Here is a 19828-nt window from a genome sequence, read left to right as displayed (position 1 = left end):
ATGTTCTTCAATCCACACATTGTAGTAAATTCCACAAATTTGTAAGTTGATTCTCTCAAACTCAAGTGATAGACTAATACATTATCGGGTGGCATCCAATCGTGCGCTTGTCACAATAAGAAGTGACTCCTCAAACCACATTGTCACCTTGTCACACACGCACTAAAGGTGAGGGTAGTTGAAAGTGCTAACAAATGAAATCTCAAAAGCGGTGTGAAGACAACTAAGAAAAAGATACATTGGCGAGCTTTGTCGTTGATGTGGTGAGGCTTGCCAAATAGCGACCCCTAGTATTAAGCATTGTTAACCCTCGGTGAACAAGGTTGTGGGTTAGAGGAACATATGCAGGTTTAAATAATGGGGATGAGGGCAGCCTTTTGGAAGAGAGGCTCACGTCTTCATGTGCAACCACTGTTGAAAAATATGAAAGCACTAGCCGCGCCGCAGGAAAAGGCTCTAATCGTGGAGGGCTGCGAGAAAAATGATATGGCACTGCCGACGCGTCACGCTGGTGTACCAGCTCTCGACAATATGACATCAGCTGACGTCCGCGGGAGATCGACACGGCAGGCGCGCTGACTTTGAACGTCGAAAAACCGGGGCGGTGATCTTATTTCATACGCCCCAGTCACGGCAGCAAGGCAAAGCTGATCAGCGCCAGGCTTGACCGCTGGATAGGATCATCAATGATGCATCCTACGCCTACCACGCATGATCAATACTATACAAAAAGAAGCTTAGCCGATCATGTTCCTCGTCTCGGTTTCAGAGATTAGTATTTCGTAAGCCCTGCCATTGTTCTCCTCCTCTTGTTACCCCTCGGCCTCCCCCGTCTTCTAACTCGACTTAGTCTAATCTCCTCTTCTCTCCTGAAAATTTCCTGCAGGTGCAGTATCGTTCTTGTCATGCCAATCGGCCATGGCCCCGGACTGCATCGCTTTCGATGGTGATCACCACGGCCACCATTACGTGCATCGACGCTGCGAGAGGCATGCAGCCCTCGACGACGATGATGACAGTGAGCTAAATATCACGAACAACCTACTGCAGGGTAGTATGGTGCTGACCTCGAGCTTTAGCCAGCTCACGCCCGATGATTTCTTGTGCCCGATCTCGCTGGAGCTCATGACGGACCCGGTCATACTCCCGACAGGGATCTCTTACGAGAGGGCGAACATAATGCGGTGGCTGGAGTCAGGAAGGAGGACGTGTCCGGTGACGAATCAGCCGGTGCGGAACGAGGACGTGCTACCTAACGTGGTTCTGAGGAGGCTGATCGAGCAGCATCGGCGACTAAGGGAGCTGCACGAGATGGAGGTGATTAGGGATGCGGGGGACGCGGCGCGGAGGCTGACAGAGGGGCTGGGACTGCTTATGGCTTCGAGGGAAGACGACGGGCATGTGCAGGAAGAAGCCATGTGCGAGGTGCTGGCCTTTGTAGCGGCCGTGTTTTCTTCCGAGGCGTCTTTCCGGTCAGCCACCCTGTGCGCCGTCCCGAGCCTACTCGACACCCTCATCCGCGTCGTTCTCCGGCCCCCCAGCCTGTCCCTCAGGCTCGTCGCGCCCGCCATCGCCGCGCTTTCTGCCCTCTTCTCCCACTCCGAACTCCGCTTCAAGGCCCTCCGCCTTGACTACACCTCTTCTGCCATCGCTCGCCTCCTCAATACTGCAGCTCCCCAAGACTTCGAGGCCGCCCTCCACCTCATCCAACTCTTGCTCCTCTCCCCCAACCACCATCATCATCATCCCAGCCTCGTACTAGGCCGCCTCCGATACTCAGCTGCAGCGCCCGCCGCGCCTGCCACCACCCCTGACGTCAACCGGCTCCGCCATGCCCTCGCCCTCACCCCTCCCGTCGTCGCCGCCTTGATCCGACGCGTCTCCCCGCGCGCCACCCGCCTCTCTCTCCGCATCTTGTCCAATCTCTGCATCCTCGACCCCCAGCTTTGCTGTGAAGCTGTCCGTCATGGCGCCATCCAAAGCCTTCTCATCCTCCTCCAATCTCCTCACTGTTCCGAAGACCCCCGCATTAAGAGCAAGGCCTTGAAGCTTCTCCGACCTCTCTCTGCCCACTCTGAACGCCACGACCATTCAGTCGATCGAGTCTACTCCGCAATCAAATAGCGCGCACCATCAAAATGCGTTTCACATGTAAACATCTCATTGGTTTGTCAGAAAAAATTAAGCAAATCCTATACTGCCATTCTACTATCTATAAACAAGCCGGCCTTGCTAGATTTTACTTTCCTCGCTAGATGATTCTTTCCTAGATTATATGGAGATCCTAACTTCGAAAACAACATTCATGACCGTCTATAGTTACTAACTGTGCAAAGTTAAATAAACGGTTTTTGTGTGCTGTAAACAATACTTGTACACCTGTAAGTCTTCAGTGGGGAATCCTATTGCGAGGAACTCGCCTCTTTGCTACCATGGGAGCTAGATTTTCATGCTTGGCACCTCAAAGGCTTGAAAAATGAAAGCCAAACCAGGTCAAGTTCAAGGACATGCCATCTATTCTTTCACCCTTATTTTATCACTCCTCTTGTCAGTGGTTTTCAAAAATCTGGATGTATTCTTTAGAATACCCTTGCTTCATAACCCAAACATGTCAAATTCTGTAAAAGTTTATTGAGCTATGGTGGATTTGATTGCTCACTACCTAACGTGATTATTAATGCTAATGAGTATACTAGATTTCCCTTTTTGCTACAAATGGTGATGTATCAAAAAGCTTGCAAATGTATTGTATATTCCAGAGATTAAGTGAAAGCATTTGTTAGTTCTCTCCATATATAATATTTGCCATGCAGGGGGATCATCAGGGCACATGTAGAAACCGTTGATCGTGTTGGCAAAGGAGAAAAGAAGAACAATCTATATGAGCTAAGTGCTCTTATAGCCACTGCTAAAGTAAACATAAGTAAACTTTGCTATGAAAGATTTGGCCTCATTGGATTTGCAATGGTCAAGGAGATGCACAAGCAAGGTATGTTCTCTCATCTATATGCCACGATATACATGGTTCTTTTGTATGATGGAAAAATCAACAAAATGAAATGTATTTCTAGAAGAAAGGAAGAATAGAGCACATGCTTCTTTAGAGTTAGTACATGCTAACTTGTGTGGTAAGATTCCTATACAAGCCTTGGAGGGGTCTTCTTATTTCATGTTAATCTTCGAGAACTATAATAGGAAGATGTAGGTATACTTCCTTACTAATAAGGCTCAAGATTTGATATCTTTAAAGAATAGCTAAAGCTTGTTTAAAATGAAACATGGAAAGATGTGAATAAATTTAGAATAGATAATATGGGTTGATTCAACTCAAAGTACTTTAAAGACTTTTGCAGGACTAAAGAGATAAGTAGGCCTCACACACTTTAGTAGAACATATATTATAATTGAATGCTAGAATCACACCATTGTGGAAATGGCAAGGCACATGTTTAAGGACACTTAACCAATTTTGGAATGAAGCTGCTAATACTAGAGTATACATTCTCAATCTCAGGCCACATAAAGGTACTCAAGGGAAAACATTGTACCATGCCTATATTATTGGTAAGTGGTATCACATATGGTTTTAGAACTTCTTTGTTCAGAAACTATAATTAGATTAATCATTCTAGAAAATCATTTTTTTATTATTATTCTTATTTGTATTTAGAAATCTTTTCTTGGATTCTTGAGAAGCAACAAGAAGGTATTATATTCTACCAAAGCAGAGTACAAGGTAGCTTGTGTTGCTAGATGTAGAGTAGTCTAGCTAAGGAGCATCCTATGGCATATAGGAGAGGATCTAATGGTATATAGGAGTATAGGATAAAGACTCAACTGGGCTAAGATATGACAACCAAAGTTGCATCACTATATCCAAAATCTAATGTTCCATATGTACTTGAAATATATAGAGATTCAATATTACTAATTACATGATTTGATTGAAAATGGGATAGTAGAGCTAGTCTACTATTTCATAGAGTAGAATGGAGCATATATATTAACCAAAGCTCTTATGGATAATCTCCTTTGAGCTAGTCTTCAAATATGGCACCTTGGATCTAGACCATAGTTCATGTGCAAGTGGAGTACATTGAGGGGGATATTATATATATTCAATGACCCACCCTCAAAAGGTACCACTAATGATCCATGGTACTCAATCTTATAAGGCTCCTATTTTGAGGCAAAGCCATAATCAATCCTAGATAATGGTTGGATTCTGATTGATTTGTCATATATGATTTGGGTCTATATTAGTAGATAGAAAAAGGTGACCTTTCTCAGTCTAACTTGGGTTAGATAGAGTAGTTAAGATGGATATACATTGTGTCGAGTTATGAGGTGTGGAATTTATTAGGAATCCCAATTTTAGGTCTTTTGGATTGATAAAGGAAATATTTCTTGGCTAACTAGTGAAGGTTAATAGGTATATTGATCAGGCCTACTTAAACACCTTTGCAGGTCTAGAAAACCGAGACCCTTTTACAACCACTACAAGAGATTAGGGATATACTACGATATTTGAGACATAAAATATGTACAAAGTTGTTTCTAATGTTAGTCTCTACCATCGAGATAACTATTGGTAAAAGTGTTGGTTTGAGTACACTAATATATCTATTAATATAAGTATTGCAATATGCATCGGCATTGAAATTACTAATGTTATTTTTCACATTCGTAGAATATTTTCAAAGCGTACTCCAACTGAGTCTTACAAGAGTCACATCCCTATTATCCATGTATGCTATCCTATCAAATATAGAGTGTTGTATAACCATATATAAAGGCCATTGAAGTATGTAAAAAATATGATACTTATCGTAACAAAGTAAAACACTTTGTATAAGACAATGAACATAGTACTAAGCATCCAATGAAAGCAATTTAAAAATAGGAGTGATAATACAAGAAAAAATAAATATATTTAAATCATAATGATAGAAATACAAGTGATATAATTAAATCTATGTAGGATTAAAACTATCAATTCTAGCTAATGGTATAACTAAATGTTTAGTTGTATATAAAGCTAAAGTGAGGAGATCTTACAGATCTCAACCTGGGCGTAATTCCTCCTCTATCCAATGTTGCAAACAACAAGAAAGAGGTATGCATTGACTATGTACACTACGAGAGGATTGTAATAATTGTGCACGTGACATCACTTACGATAAGGATTACTATGCTATATCAAGGATTCATTGGATGTTATTAGGGTCCATGCAAGTCTTGAAACAATGTACACTACAAGGATACAGAGGCATAAAGACGGCGCTTTCCGACGCAAAATAGCGGCGTCACTATTAGCATCGCAGAATGCAACGCTAATAGCAATGGTGCTCAGACAAAAAAACGAGGGCCGAAACCCAAGCACATTATTTTGCGCAAACAAATGAAAGAGAGAGCAAAAGGGACAGCGAACTCCGTCTTGCATTTGAGGGGGAGAGGGAGAGAAAGAGAGAAAGAGGGAGAAGGAAAGCTTCTCATCACCGCCGCCACCGTTCGCGAAGAAGAGGAGAAAGTGTATAGAGGGTAAAGAGGAGCTGTCGTCATGAAGAGGAGCCGCCGAACCCATCCTCCAGCCTTTACGGTGAATGCATTGTTCCTTCTTGCTTTGTTTTTATTTTTTCTCTTTTTCTTTTACTTGTTTTTGTTAAAAATCATGTGTATTGAGAGAGGGAGAGAAAATGAGAGAGGGAGAGGAAGAGAGAAAAGGAAAGAAGGAACGAGAGAGAGAGGGAGAAAACATTAAATATAATAGGGAAAGAGAGAAAGAGAGGGAGAGGGAAAGGGAGGGAGAGAGACGAGTGAGAGGTTGTTGTTATTGTTGTTGTTGTTTTATTTCTTCTTTTCTTTTTTTATTGTTTGTTGTTGTTGTGGTAGTCGTGGTAGTGGTAGTGGTAGTAGTAGTTGTTGTTTAATTTTTATTTTCTTGTTTGTTATTTTTGTGATTGTCATAGTAGTGGTAGTGGTAGTGGTAGTGGTAGTGGTAGTGGTAGTGGTAGTGATAGTGGTATCAGTAGCGGTAGCGATAGTGGTAGTTATTGTTTAATTTCTTATTTTCTTGTTTGTTGTGGTTGTGGTAGTTGTAGTAGTAGTAGTGGTAGTTGTAGTGATAGTAGTAGTTGTTTAATTTCTTCTCTTCTAGTTTGTTATTTTGTGGTAGTTGTAGTCGTGGTCGTAGTCATCATAGTCGTGATTGTAGTAGTAGTACTAGTAGTAGTAATAGTAGTTTTCTTGTTTGTTGTAGTATTAGTAGTAGTAGTTTTTTTTCTTTTCTTACTTATTGTTGTTTGGTTTTCTTGTTTGTTTTTGTTGTTGTTGTAGTGGTAGTAGTAGTAGTAGTTTTTTCTTCTTTTCTTGTTTGTTGTTATTCTAGTAGTAGTAGTTATTGTTGTTGTTTCTTCTTTTCTTGTTTATTGTAGTGGTAGTGGTTTATTGTTGTGGTAGTCGTAGTCGTACTCGTGGTTGTGGTTGTAGTAGTAGTAGTAGTAGTAGTAGTAGTAGTAGTAGTAGTAGTAGTAGTAGTAGTAGTAGTCACTACAAGAGAAAGGCCCTATAGACGCACATTGTACACGCGCAAAAGCAGGCGCGTTTATAAGTGTATGTATCAGAGTGTCTATTTACGCTAGCATACAGAATGCGTCTATATATCCTCATTTATAAACGCGCCTATAGATGCGAAAATAAACGTACATATTTTTCATTTCTCATAAAGTCCCTAAATATGACGAAACCTCTTAACAGCTAGTATTTGTTTGAATACATTACCAACTTTACTTCTTTCTGAGTATTACAAATATACATCCAATCATTCAAAGCTAATTATATATGTGTGATTTCATGCCCTATATACATCCAATCATGCCCTATACAAATGTGATTGGATAGGGCATGATTGGATGTATATACGACATAATTACACCTGGATCATAAGGACATGATATACATGTATATGATTATAAGGACGTGATATACATGTATATACGACATGATATACATGTATAGGGCATACATGTATATCATCCAATCATTCAAAGCTAATTATATATCTGTGATTTCATGCCCTATACAAATGTGATTGGATAGGGCATGATTGGATGTATATACGACATAATTATACCTGGATCATAAGGACATGATATACATGTATAGGATCATAAGGACATGATATATATGTATATACGACATGATATATATGTATAGGGCATACATGTATAGGACATGATATACATTACCAACTTACTTCTTTCTGAGTATTACAAATATACATGCAATCATTCAAAGCTAATTATATATATGTAATTTCATGCCCTATATACATCCAATCATGCCCTATACAAATGTGATTGGATAGGGCATGATGATTGGATGTATATACGACATAATTATCAGAGAAGTGATTGATACATGCACATGTTGCATCTATTGTGCACTTAACCTAGCCATGGCTAAAACTTATAGATCAAAGGTTGACTTGTGCATGTGCAATATATATGTATATATATATATATATAGAGAGAGAGAGAGAGAGAGAGAACTGATCAATACACTCACATGTCTCATTTGTTGCGCACTTAACCTAGCCATGCATAAACTTATAGATCAAAGCTTAATCGGTGATTCAAGGGAGTACCCTCACTTTTTAGGGTAGTCCCTTGATTCTCATTATTCTCGAGGAACATACATCACAATCAATACAATCAAAGCAAAAGCAAGACATACATGCCAATTCATAGCATGAGTAGATTGATGTAAATCAGTTGGCTTTGTGCATGTGCAAGCTATTCCAATCATGTCAAGGTGCACTTATAGCTCACATATAATTTTAGATAAGGTGGACCACATGTAGCCAATGTGCACATGTCCTCTTTTCATCATCTTTAGCCAGTGTGTCCACTTGTTGGTGACTAAAATAGATCACTGTAAGGATACTTTGCAATACCAACAAGACAACTACAAATCTCTTATCTATGAAATGTATAAGTAAATTAACTTGGTTAATTTGATGAGATCAAGTTTTCCTTCCATGGACAGTGTGGTTGGCTATCTACTTCAAGGTTATGGAAACTTGCAGAAGTCAATGGAGCATCCTAAAAATGACGATACTCTAATTACTATATCAAGTCACTTCATGTACATATCTTTGATTGATTGATGGATAATATGCCTTTCTCTATCTCTTTCATATACACCTTCATTGCATTATCTCTCTCTAGCTAAAAACCATTCGTTCTTTATCCACTATTGATACTTGCATGCAATTGCAAGTGGGATGGTCTAGTAAGTCACCACATATGTGCCAATTGACTTACCAATGTGTTATCTCTTATCCTCAAGCTTTGTTATATATGTCACCACATAGGTCAATTGATTTGCTAGTGTACTGTAAACGCCCCGAACAACGTAGTATGCTTAACAATTATGATATTCGCTTGTTTTCGAGATTTAATATAAAAGAGAATGAACATGTAAAGCTGAAAATAAAAATTACTCACAAAATTACAGCCATGAAAATGTAAAAGTAATGGAGACAAGATTGAGGGTTGAAGATGGGCAACCCCCCCCCCCCCCCCCCCCCCCCCGAAGGAATGTATTTCTGCTCAACCCAAGTCCCTTAGGGAAGAGCTCAGTTACAATCAACCTGAGAGTGAGAAGAAGTAATTCTCACTCTCACAAGATCATGCAAAGATGTACAAGCACACATGCATTATCTATTATGCAATGATAAGAACTCATTTCTTTACAGTATGAGAGAAGAAAAAGGGGAATTCAGCCTTTCTCCATCGTTGATCAGCAGTACATGGATAGGGCTTGCTTCTTGTAGCTAAAATGGAAGAAAGAGCTCGAGAAGGAGGTGCTGTAATGAATTTACAAGCTTGCTGTCTTGTAAAACAGCAGTGATAGAAGAGGGAATATGGAGGAATTTGATAATGGAGAAGTGGGGGATGATGATGGGGATGGATGGGGCCAGTTTCTGGCTATCTGTGGGTGCTGTACATGAGTTTACAGCAAAGAAAAATGATGTTGAATGAAGAAAAACGAGCTCTTATTTATAGGAGAGGGGAGAGCTAGTACAAAAGGGGAAAGTGGAGTAGCACAAGACAAGTGTCCAGCCACATGTCATGAGATGTGACAAGTGGTGGGACACTTGGAAACTTGTGTGACAAGTGTCTTGACACTTGTCTCTTCTCTATGGCCTTCCTTTTTGGGTTGAATACTGTCAAGAATAGAAACAACCAAATTTAGTAAGCACAGTCAGAGTAGAGAACTTACTATTTTTAGAATGACATCCCTATTTTTTAGGACTAGCATTTTTAGGCTAATTCGAGGCTCCTAAATTTTAGGGACCTCCTAAAATTTAGGGATCTCCTAAAATTTAGGGACCCCCCCAATATGGGTGTCATATGAAAGCTTTTTCCGTGTACATCGCAAAAATGGTATTTGAATCTTCATGTGACTTTCCTATGCAAAGAGATGTGCATTTCAAGCTTTCAGCCCACACATGCACATTATACAAGCATTTCATGATCATGCCATCTTGTTGATTGTAACTGTTTGTTCTGGTGGATCTAGCCCACACTTCAAGGCATCAATCCTTTCTGTGTGCGAGTCTAACCCTGATATGCGTGAGTTCTAGTCACAGGTGCCCAATCGGGTCATATAGGTGGAAGTGTGAACTATCTTTTCTCTAACCCACCACGTGGGTCCACCATAACCTGTGACCACTCATCAGTGGCCAGCTCCAATGCACTTTTCTTTATATCTAATTAGTGCAAAGGAAATAAATTTAATAAATCATTATATAGACAAATTAATGAAAAAGGATACAAATTCTGTTTCTATAGAGTTGTGACAGCCCTCTGGCTTTTATTCAGCTGTCCTCAGCTGAAAAGCTTGTTGATATTGCTGTAGAATATTTGGGTAATCCTTCATGAATCTTTCATCTACCCATTGTGCATCTGTTGTGGGTAGATTCTTGAATTTTAGTAAGAATTTTCGTGTCACAAGGCCACTTCTCGTGGTTCGATCCTTGAGAAACAAAATCTTTTCAGGTTCCAAGAGTTGCTCTGTTTCTTCAACTTCTGGGGGATCTTCAGTAATGGGTTCCTTTGGTTCTGGTCCTATGTAAGGTTTTAGCAAACTTACATGAAAAGCATTGTGTATTTTCCAATGAGCAGGAAGCTCAAGTCGATAAGAAACTTCATTTATTTTCTCAATCACTTTGAAGGGTCCAAAGTATCTACTGGAGAGCTTTGGAAAAGATGAATTTTGACCAGAACCTTGTTTGAGCCTGCTTTTATCAAACTTTAGCAAGACATATTGACCTTTTTCAAAAGCCAAAGGTCTTCTTCGTTTATCTGCTTGCTTCTTTTGTCGCTCTTGGGCAACTTTGATAGTGGCTCGAACTTGATCCATTGCGGTTTTTAAATCTGAAGCAAACTCATCAACAGCAAAAATCTTATCTTTAGTGCGAATAATTGGAGGAGGAATCACTTTACCCTGTACTATTTCATTTGGAGCTTTCCCTGTGGATGAGTGCACTGTATTGTTGTAAGCAAACTCCAATAATTGAAGATATTTCTCCCATTGTGACTTATGTTCACTAACATAAGCTTTCAACATATCCAAAAGAGTGAGATTCATCACCTCTGTTTGGCCGTCAGTTTGAGGATGAAAAGATGAGAACTTTAAAGTGGTTCCCAAATTCTCAAATAAAGCACGCCAAAAGTTACTTGTGAATTTGGAGTCTCTATCTGAAATGATCTCAGAAGGCATACCATGTAATCTAAAGATATGTTGAATGAAAAGTCTTGCAGCTTGTGCGGATTTCAATGTTTTATGACATGGAATAAAATGTGATTGTTCGCTGAATCTATCAATTATGACCCAAATCATATCATGACCTTGAGGTATTCTTGGAATACCTGAGATGAAATCCATTGTGATAGATTCCCATGGATCTTTGGGCACTGGAAGAGGTTGTAACAATCCTGGAATCTTCTGCCTATCATATTTGGATTTTTGGCATACCAGACAAGCCTCAATGAAGTTATGTGTATCTTTTCGTAATGTTGGCCAATAAAAGTAGCGCTCAATTGCACTTAGAGTGGCTGCCCTTCCTCTATGCCCTGCATAAGGGGGTTCATGACTTTCTTTAAGCACCTTTTGTCGAACAGGAAGAGTGACACAAAGGCGATTGTTCATGAGAAGGTAACCATCCTTGATGGAATAATCTGGATGAGAACCTCCTTGCTGTAAATTTGACCAAATTGCTACAAAATCAGTATCTTCATCATAAGTATTCTTCATCGTTTGAAAATCTTCATGATGAGCCACTGTAATAGTTGCAATGCGAGGCACTCTAGAAAGTGCGTCAGCAACTACATTTTGTTTCCCTGGAGTGTACATAATTTGAAAATGAAACATAGACAAGAAATTTTCCCATCTTGCATGTTTCTCCTGCAAATGCTTTTGAGTCTTGAAATACTTCAAGCTTTGATGATTGGTTTTAATAAGGAATTCATTGCCTAAAAGATAATGTTTCCATATCTTTAAAGCATGAACCACTGCTAAGAGCTCCTTTTCATAAATGTCATACCTTTTCTCCACATCATTTAGACGGCGGCTTTCAAAGGCTACGGCATGGCCTTCTTGATTTAGCACTGCACCAATACAATCACCGCAAGCATCTGCTTCCACCACAAATGGTTTTACCAGATCTGGAATGATAAGAATAGGTCCAGAAGTAAGAGCTATTTTCAGCCTTGTGAAGGCTGCCTTCTCTTTTTCCTTCCATTGGAAAGAGATCTTCTTCTTTGTAAGGTCATGAAGTGGAGAAGCCATATGTGCAAAATGCTTGATGAAGCGGCGGTAATAAGAACATAAGCCAAGAAACGATCGCACCTCATGTACATCACGAAGATGAGGCCATTCTTGGATTATCCTGATCTTTTCAGGATCCATCTGAATCCCTTCAGAAGAGATGACATGCCCAAGGTAATTTATTTTATGCATGAAAAATTCACTCTTTTTACCATTTACCAAGAGTTGATTTTGTTGTAGTAATTGTAGAACAATTTCCAAGTGTTGATGATGATCCTCTTCATTCTTGCTAAAGACAAGAATATCATCAAAGAAAGTACCGACATATTGTCGATGCTCTCTAAAGATGCGCTCCATCATTCGATTAAAGGTGGCTGGTGCATTGGTTAATCCGAAAGGAACCACCAAGAATTCATAAAGACCGTATGAAGTGCGGAAAGCAATTTTGTGTACATCTTGTGGTATTACCCTAATTTGATGATAACCACTCTTTAGATCAATGCGGCTAAAAACCTTTGAGCCTCCTAGACGATCCAAAATGTTGTCAATTCTGGGAATAGGAAACCGATTCTTCACAGTGATTTTGTTGAGGGCTCGATAATCAATGCACATCCTGAATGTGCCATCTTTCTTTTAAACAAGAAGAACCGGTGAACAAAATGGTGAGCTACTTGGCCTAATTAGCCCACGGTTGAGTAGGTCTTCGACTTGCTTTCTGATTTCTTCTTGTTGAGGACGGCTCACACGGTATGGTGCTATATTAGGAGGAGAACTGCCCGGAATAATATCAATATGATGGTCTTCTGGCCTTTCTGGGGGAAGTTGATAAGGAAGATCTTCCGAAAAACAATCTTTATACTTTTCCAAGAGCTGAAGTCGCTCTTGGTTTTCAGCATTCATATTATCTTTTACATCAGTGACATAAAGCAGACAACATTGAACACAATCCTTAATTGCTCTAGAGACTTGCATATGGCTTACCATAGGTATGGTGTCTCCAGAAACTCCAGCTTGGATCTCATACTTCTTGCCTTTGTTGGTGAGTTCTACCTTCTTTTTCTGAGAGAAGATGGTTGAATCTACTCTATGATTCCAGGGCATGCCAAGAATCACATCGCAACCATCAAGGTCTCCGATACAGAAGGTATCTTCGTCACTGTAGCCTTGAATTTGAAACTTGAGCTTGCCAATGTAGGGTATCACAGTCTTCACTGTGTCACCTTCATCAGCATTTAAAGCTTGGCGAACTTCTGCTGGAGTGTCCATCTCTTCATTCTTTAATCCAAGCTCTTTAGCTAATTGCAAGGAAATGATATTTTCATTCGCCCCAAGATCTATCAAGAATAGTGCTTGCTTACCTTGCAACTGTCCCCAAGCTTTTAATAATTTGCGCGTCTCTGGAGTGTGAGTTGTGTTTGCAACTACATCACTGATAGCATTGATTTTCACTGGCGACTTAGGCTTGTTGTCAGAAACCTTGCTTTGTCCCTTGTTTGGACATTGCTTCGCTATGTGGCCTGTTTGTCCACATTTAAAGCACTTCCCTTCTTTCATGAAGCGTTGCTTTTCTTCTTCGGAAAATTGCTTTGCTTGTGGGTATAGATTGGAGCGAAATTGAGGAGCATTAGGAGGTGCATAGGGCTTCATCTTCTTTTGATTTGATGGCTGCTTTTGCCACTGTTTTTGTCCTTCATTTGGGGCTGAATACTCCTCATCATCAGCTACTCTCTTCTTATCATTCTTTTGGAATGATTTGTTGCCATTATGCTCCATTTCCCATGTCTCAGCATGGTCAATGAGTTCCCTGAGACTAGAACAATGATAATGATTAAGAGCAGTACGAAGTTTAAAATGCAAACCTCCTTGAAACTTCCTAAGCTTTTCCGAACTGCTGATCTTCTTGAAATGTTGGACCTTCAAAAGTAGCTCCCAAAATCTCTTGGTATAGTCACCAAGTGACTCATTTTTCCTTTACCAAAGCCGATCCCATTCCATTTTTACATCTCTTTTGAAATGAACAGGAAGAAATTGGCTTTGTATCAGGCGAACAAAGGACCGCCATGATTTTGGGGCAGCATGATCATATTCCAACCCCGTCCACTAAGTATGGGCTAAGTCGGTTAAATGTAAAGCTGCAAACTTAATCTTTTCTTTTTCTTTATACTTGTCACGACCATACAAAATTTGAAATTGACGAATAAACTTCAGAAGAAGATCAGGATTTCGGGAACCATCATACATATTGAACTTGATCTTCTTTTCAAGTTGAGATAGTGACTTAGTCTTCTTCTTCTTCTTATGCCTTCGTCCATGCTCGGATCTTGAGGTTGAAGATGATGAAGTGCTTGATGGGGATGAAGATGGAGACGAGGGTGAAGAATGTTGATGCCTTTGACGATGATGAGGTCTTCCACGAGAAGGGTGTGACTCTTCATTACTAGAAGAGGATCCATCAGAATAGGCGCCAAATGACTTTGAAGAAGAGGATGAGCTTCGACGCGATCTCTTTCTTTGTATTGAAGTAGAATGGGACTGCCTCTTAGAAGTAGTTGGACTTCTTGATCGGCTCCTTTCATTGGTATGGCTTTGTCTCCTTGAAGTAGATGGGCTTCTTTCCTTGAATTCTTTGGGATTCTCAACTTTTTCTAGTTTGAGAAGTTGCTCACGAATTTGCTGATTCTCCTCTCTAAGACTTTGAATGGCTTGAAGGATAGCACTCGATTGATCCATTGAGACTAAAGAAAAAAAATATGCTCAAGCACTCAATGCAAGGGCTAAAACAAACAAACTTATAGTTGTAAGCACTACCAGTGTTGGGGGTGAGGACCGAGCCAAAGCTCTGATACCACTGTAAACACCCCGAACAACGTAGTATGCTTAACAATTATGATATTCGCTTGTTTTCGAGATTTAATATAAAAGAGAATGAACACGTAAAGCTGAAAATGAAAATTACTCACAAAATTACAGCCATGAAAATGTAAAAGTAATGGAGACAAGATTGAGGGTTGAAGATGGGCAACCCCCCCCCCCCCCCCGAAGGAATGTATTTCTGCTCAACCCAAGTCCCTTAGGGAAGAGCTCAGTTACAATCAACCTGAGAGTGAGAAGAAGTAATTCTCACTCTCACAAGATCATGCAAAGATGTACAAACACACATGCATTATCTATTATGCAATGATAATAACTGATTTCTTTACAGTATGAGAGAAGAAAAAGGGGAATTCAGCCTTTCTCCATCGTTGATCAGCAGTACATGGATAGGGCTTGCTTCTTGTAGCTAAAATGGAAGAAAGAGCTCGAGAAGGAGGTGCTGTAATGAATTTACAAGCTTGATGTCTTGTAAAATAGTAGTGATAGAAGAGGGAATATGGAGGAATTTGATAATGGAGAAGTGGGGGATGATGATGGGGATGGATGGGGCCAGTTTCTGGCTATCTGTGGGTGCTGTACATGAGTTTACAGCAAAGAAAAATAATGTTGAATGAAGAAAAACGAGCTCTTATTTATAGGAGAGGGGAGAGCTAGTACAAAAGGGGAAAGTGGAGTAGCACAAGACAAGTGTCCAGCCACATGTCATGAGATGTGACAAGTGGTGGGACACTTGGAAACTTGTGTGACAAGTGTCTTGACACTTGTCTCTTCTCTATGGCCTTCCTTTTTGGGTTGAATACTGTCAAGAATAGAAACAACCAAATTTAGTAAGCACAGTCAGAGTACAGAACTTACTATTTTTAGAATGACATCCCTATTTTTTAGGACTAGCATTTTTAGGCTAATTCGAGGCTCCTAAATTTTAGGGACCTCCTAAAATTTAGGGATCTCCTAAAATTTAGGGACCCCCCCAATATGGGTGTCATATGAAAGCTTTTTCCGTGTACATCGCAAAAATGGTATTCGAATCTTCATGTGACTTTCCTATGCAAAAAGCTGTGCATTTCAAGCTTTCAGCCCACACATGCACATTATACAAGCATTTCATGATCATGCCATCTTGTTGATTGTAACTGTTTGTTCTGGTGGATCTAGCCCACACTTCAAGGCATCAATCCTTTCTGTGTGCGAGTCTAACCCTGATATGTGTGAGTTCTAGTCACAAGTGCCCAATCGGGTCATATAGGTGGAAGTGTGAACTATCTTTTCTCTAACCCACCGCGTGGGTCCACCATAACCTGTGACCACTCATCAGTGGCCAGCTCCAATGCACTTTTCTTTATATCTAATTAGTGCAAATGAAATAAATTTAATAAATCATTATATAGACAAATTAATGAAAAAGGATACAAATTCTGTTTCTATAGAGTTGTGACATGTACCATCTCTTATCTCAAGATTTTCTATATATTTCACCAGTATTCTCAATCAAAAACATCATATCAAGCATATCTTGCATTAATTAAGCAGATTGGCCAACCCAACATAAATGAAATTGTATGAATAGCAATGTAGATCAAGATCTTAGCTTAAATAAATGACACCTTTTTGCACAATATAAACTATTAGAGTTTAACTACAATATATAATGCCTGCAAATAAGAAAGAGGCTTGATTTGTTAGACCACTATGCACATACAATCTATATATGTCATATTCCCTAAATGCATGCATTGATACTTACAACATGGAGGGAAACATTTTGATATTGAAAGACTAGGAAAGTCATGTCATGTTGATCCAAAAACAACCAAAAGCTAGCATCTAATCAGTTTAATTATTCCTGCGCGTCTGTCAGCGCGTGTAATAGGTATTATCTGCGCATATACATGCGCAATTACACACACTTACAGACGCGCTATGCAAATATTAAAAAAATAAAAAAAGTTGTGGCTTTCTTTTCAAACCTGTGCTTTCCTGCATTTTTTGCGCATTTTTTGCAGTTCGAGCTCGACATCACTACTCATGTCTATCTATCACTTCATGAAGACAATGAGGGAAGGAAATAAGAGGAAAAAGAGGACAGGAGGAAAGAAGAGCCAAAGAGTAAAGAACAAGAGCCAAACAGCAAGGAAGAGAAGAAGATTCAAGCAACTTACCAAGGGAAGGGAGAAGGAGGACAAGGAGCTTGCAACCTAGCCACCACCCGTTGGAACAAGCAAAGAAGGTGAGTTCTTCTTCTCTCTCTCAATCTTGTTTTCTTTCTCTGTCTGTTTCTCTCTCTCTCTCTCTCTCTCTCTCTCTCTCTCTCTCTCTCTCTCTCTCTCTTTACATGCTATAGATTGTCATCTATGGAGGTTTTTTTGCACGTTTTTTAACCAAGTTTGAAAAAAATGATCCGATTGTGCACATCTGTCAACACGTCCAAATGATAGTGTGGACGCAGGTATAGACGCGGAAATAGACGCGCTGACAGACGCACACAGAGATGTCAGATATAGACGCAACATATAATATATTTTATCTGCACAGGGTAATATGATTTTTCTTGTGTAGATGTGGAATCCTGGATCCTCCAGCACTGATCCTGAGTTGGAATGCATGAACAACACCTTAGCGGAGTTTTCTAGACGTGTTAGTAGCTTTTTTAGAGGTTTTACAAACAATGAGCAATTCATGGGGGGGATGACCAATTATCTTGGTTGCCCTCCCACTGCAGATGAGGTTTTTAGTGTGATGTCTGGGACACCTATCACATCTTTGCCTAGCATTGCTGCACAAGCATCAAACCTTGGCACACCTCTACTAACAGGTACTCCACACACTATGCATACACACAGATCAGCTGATACACAGGGATCAGCTAAAGTACATGGATCGGTCGAAGCACGTGCATCTACAGAAGCACGTGCATCGAGTGAGGTAGAGGGTAGTGCCCGTCGAGGGAGGAGGGAGAGTTGTGCGAGAGGACGAGGAGGTCGAGGGCTTTGTGGGGGTTGCCTAGGAGGTGGCTCTCGATCACCCTCACTGGGAAATGAGGGAGGTGAGTCTCCACAAATGTACTACTCTGTCACTGATGTTGGTGATATCTTGCATGACTCTGAGGGAAGGGAAGTGATAGCCTACTTGAGGAGTGTTGTGCATGTCACATACAAAGATTGCATGATTCCCTTTAAGCACCAAAAAAATGGTTTGTGGCAAGAGGTGCTGTAGGTAGTACATAGAAGGTACCCTAATCTCGAGAATTCATAATTCTCAGATAATTGGGGACGGTCAAAGGTGAGAGACGCGCTTCATAACAAGAGGTCTCACCTTATGACGCGTGCCAAAGAGTCATTGCGGAGACAAGAGCAGGGGCGCCCTGGATATGGCCAACCACCCAATTGCCACTGCAGGGAGTGGAAAGAGGCCAAGAAGAGAGCAGCATAGAAAATGGCAAGTCACCAGCACGCAAAGGCGCGACGTATCTAGATGGCAACCATGGGATCATCGCATTATGGATCGGGTGGCAAGGGAGTCATGGGAGGCTGAGTTTGTAAGTATTATTTGATTTTTTTAAAATTAAATTTTGTAATTTGTTTCACTTCATTATGTAGTGTGTTCTAATACATTGTATGTTCAAATTGTTTTGTAGTATCATATCGTTGGTAGGATGCCTACTCCTAGAGAGGTAGGCTACCATCGAGGTCATAACCAGGCATCCACTTGGCAGCATTTCTACGAGAAGGGACTCATCACGGAGGAGCAATATAATCGTGCCATGAGGACTCCACCACCAGAAGAGGTATGCATTATTTTTTACATGAAAAGTATAGGTAACTCTAATTTTTTGTTTGTAATGGTATTTATATACCTTAATCCTTTGTGTAGGCGAACCCTAATGCAGTTGAGGATAGCAAAGGGGGAACTAGCAGTAGCGGTGGCGGCAACGGCAACGGCACAAGCAGCAGTGGTGGTAGTGATGATGATGCCTCTTCTGAGGAGATATAGAGGAGCCCCATACATGCATGCCTCCCCTTGGCTTGTAATTTTCATTTTTGATATGTATTACTTTCAGTAGTGCTTGGGACCATGACCATGCTTGAGGCCACAAGCACTAGAACTCATCATGTAAAAACGTTTCATCTATATATATGAAATTTCGTGTTCTACATACATTGTTTTATTTTAAGTACAAAAATCTTCGAAATAATCTTTCTTTGTTTTTCCTAAGCATACAATTTGATGTTGATGGGGGAAAAAAAACCAGAGAGTATGTGCTCTCTAGTTTTTTTTTCATACCTCTATTTTACGCGTCTATCAGCGCGTCTAAATTGCAAGATAAATGTGCGTCTATTCTCGTCAAAAACTTGCAGAGTAAACGCTTTTTTAGACGCGTTGTCGTAGAGTTCACGCAAGGGCTGCAGAACACGGGGTTCAAGGTACAGCTGGAAGAGACTAACAAGAAGAACTCAAATTTTTGATGTCAAAGTTCACTATATTGCTTGTCAAATGAGTTACAATAAATTCATGTTCAGAATAATCCGAAGTATCTCATAAACTGTTTACATTCAGGTGTATGTTGACAGTTGCAGTAGGAAGGGAAACACTCTTCACATCAGCATGTTCATTTCGTAACTTGGCAGTTGCTAGATCAGTAGAGAATTTCAGAAACTCCAGAAGAACATCTCTATAATGAGGTCAAGTCCATCATTATTTGCTGAAAAGATATCAGCAAGTCTTTACAACTTCCATCTTTTGTTGATTGGATTCATGGCTAAAGAAGAGGGCAGTGTCACAACTAAAAGTTCAAGACATTGGCACTTAGACTTGAAGAGCTCAGCTGGGCAGCAATCCCTGTGTTTAATTCTTTGAAATCCATACATACAGTGCCAATACATTGAAGAGTTCTGTAAGCAATTAGAATAACATACAAAACTGCATTCCCTCAGGCCTGTGATATCTTCTGCTGCATTGCCTTAAGCTCTTCCTTCAAGTCTACTTTCTTATTCTTCTGAAGCATTCTATCTCCCACAAGCATGTCAATCTCTGTGGAATCACCTTCAGATGCAAGGACAATAGCTTCCTGAAAGCTTGAGCATCTCCAGACCCAATATTCTCAACAAGGTAAGGGTACAGG

At 40.2% G+C, this 19828-nt stretch overlaps 1 protein-coding gene across 7 annotated transcripts; it reads left to right on the top strand.

Annotated features, from left to right (window-relative positions):
- The first annotated feature begins 631 nt into the window (after positions 1–631).
- On the top strand, positions 632–18815 carry LOC148018021 (uncharacterized). 7 transcript variants are annotated; one of them, XR_015687698.1, is made up of 7 exons: positions 632–2151; positions 2814–2989; positions 5061–5116; positions 5225–5599; positions 16713–18244; positions 18344–18493; positions 18580–18815. XR_015687698.1 is itself a non-coding variant. In XM_087661790.1 (2 exons), exon 1 carries the CDS (start codon positions 919–921, stop codon positions 2122–2124), a length of 1206 nt encoding a protein of 401 aa, XP_087517916.1. In that variant the 5' UTR covers positions 632–918; the 3' UTR covers positions 2125–2151; positions 2814–5767. The 7 variants fall into 7 exon arrangements, 1 of the variants encoding a protein (XP_087517916.1); XR_015687700.1 differs by having other exon boundaries at positions 2814–5599; positions 16713–16936; positions 17969–18244; XR_015687697.1 differs by having other exon boundaries at positions 2814–5599; positions 16713–16936; positions 17266–18244.
- The last annotated feature ends 1013 nt before the right edge of the window (positions 18816–19828 follow it).

Source organism: Lygodium microphyllum, chromosome 21 (genome assembly GCF_053477565.2).
Source record: "Lygodium microphyllum isolate KBCC chromosome 21, Lygodium_microphyllum_v1.1.10, whole genome shotgun sequence".
NCBI classification, from domain to species: domain Eukaryota; kingdom Viridiplantae; phylum Streptophyta; class Polypodiopsida; order Schizaeales; family Lygodiaceae; genus Lygodium; species Lygodium microphyllum.
This window is presented reverse-complemented; position numbering and strand designations above follow the sequence as displayed.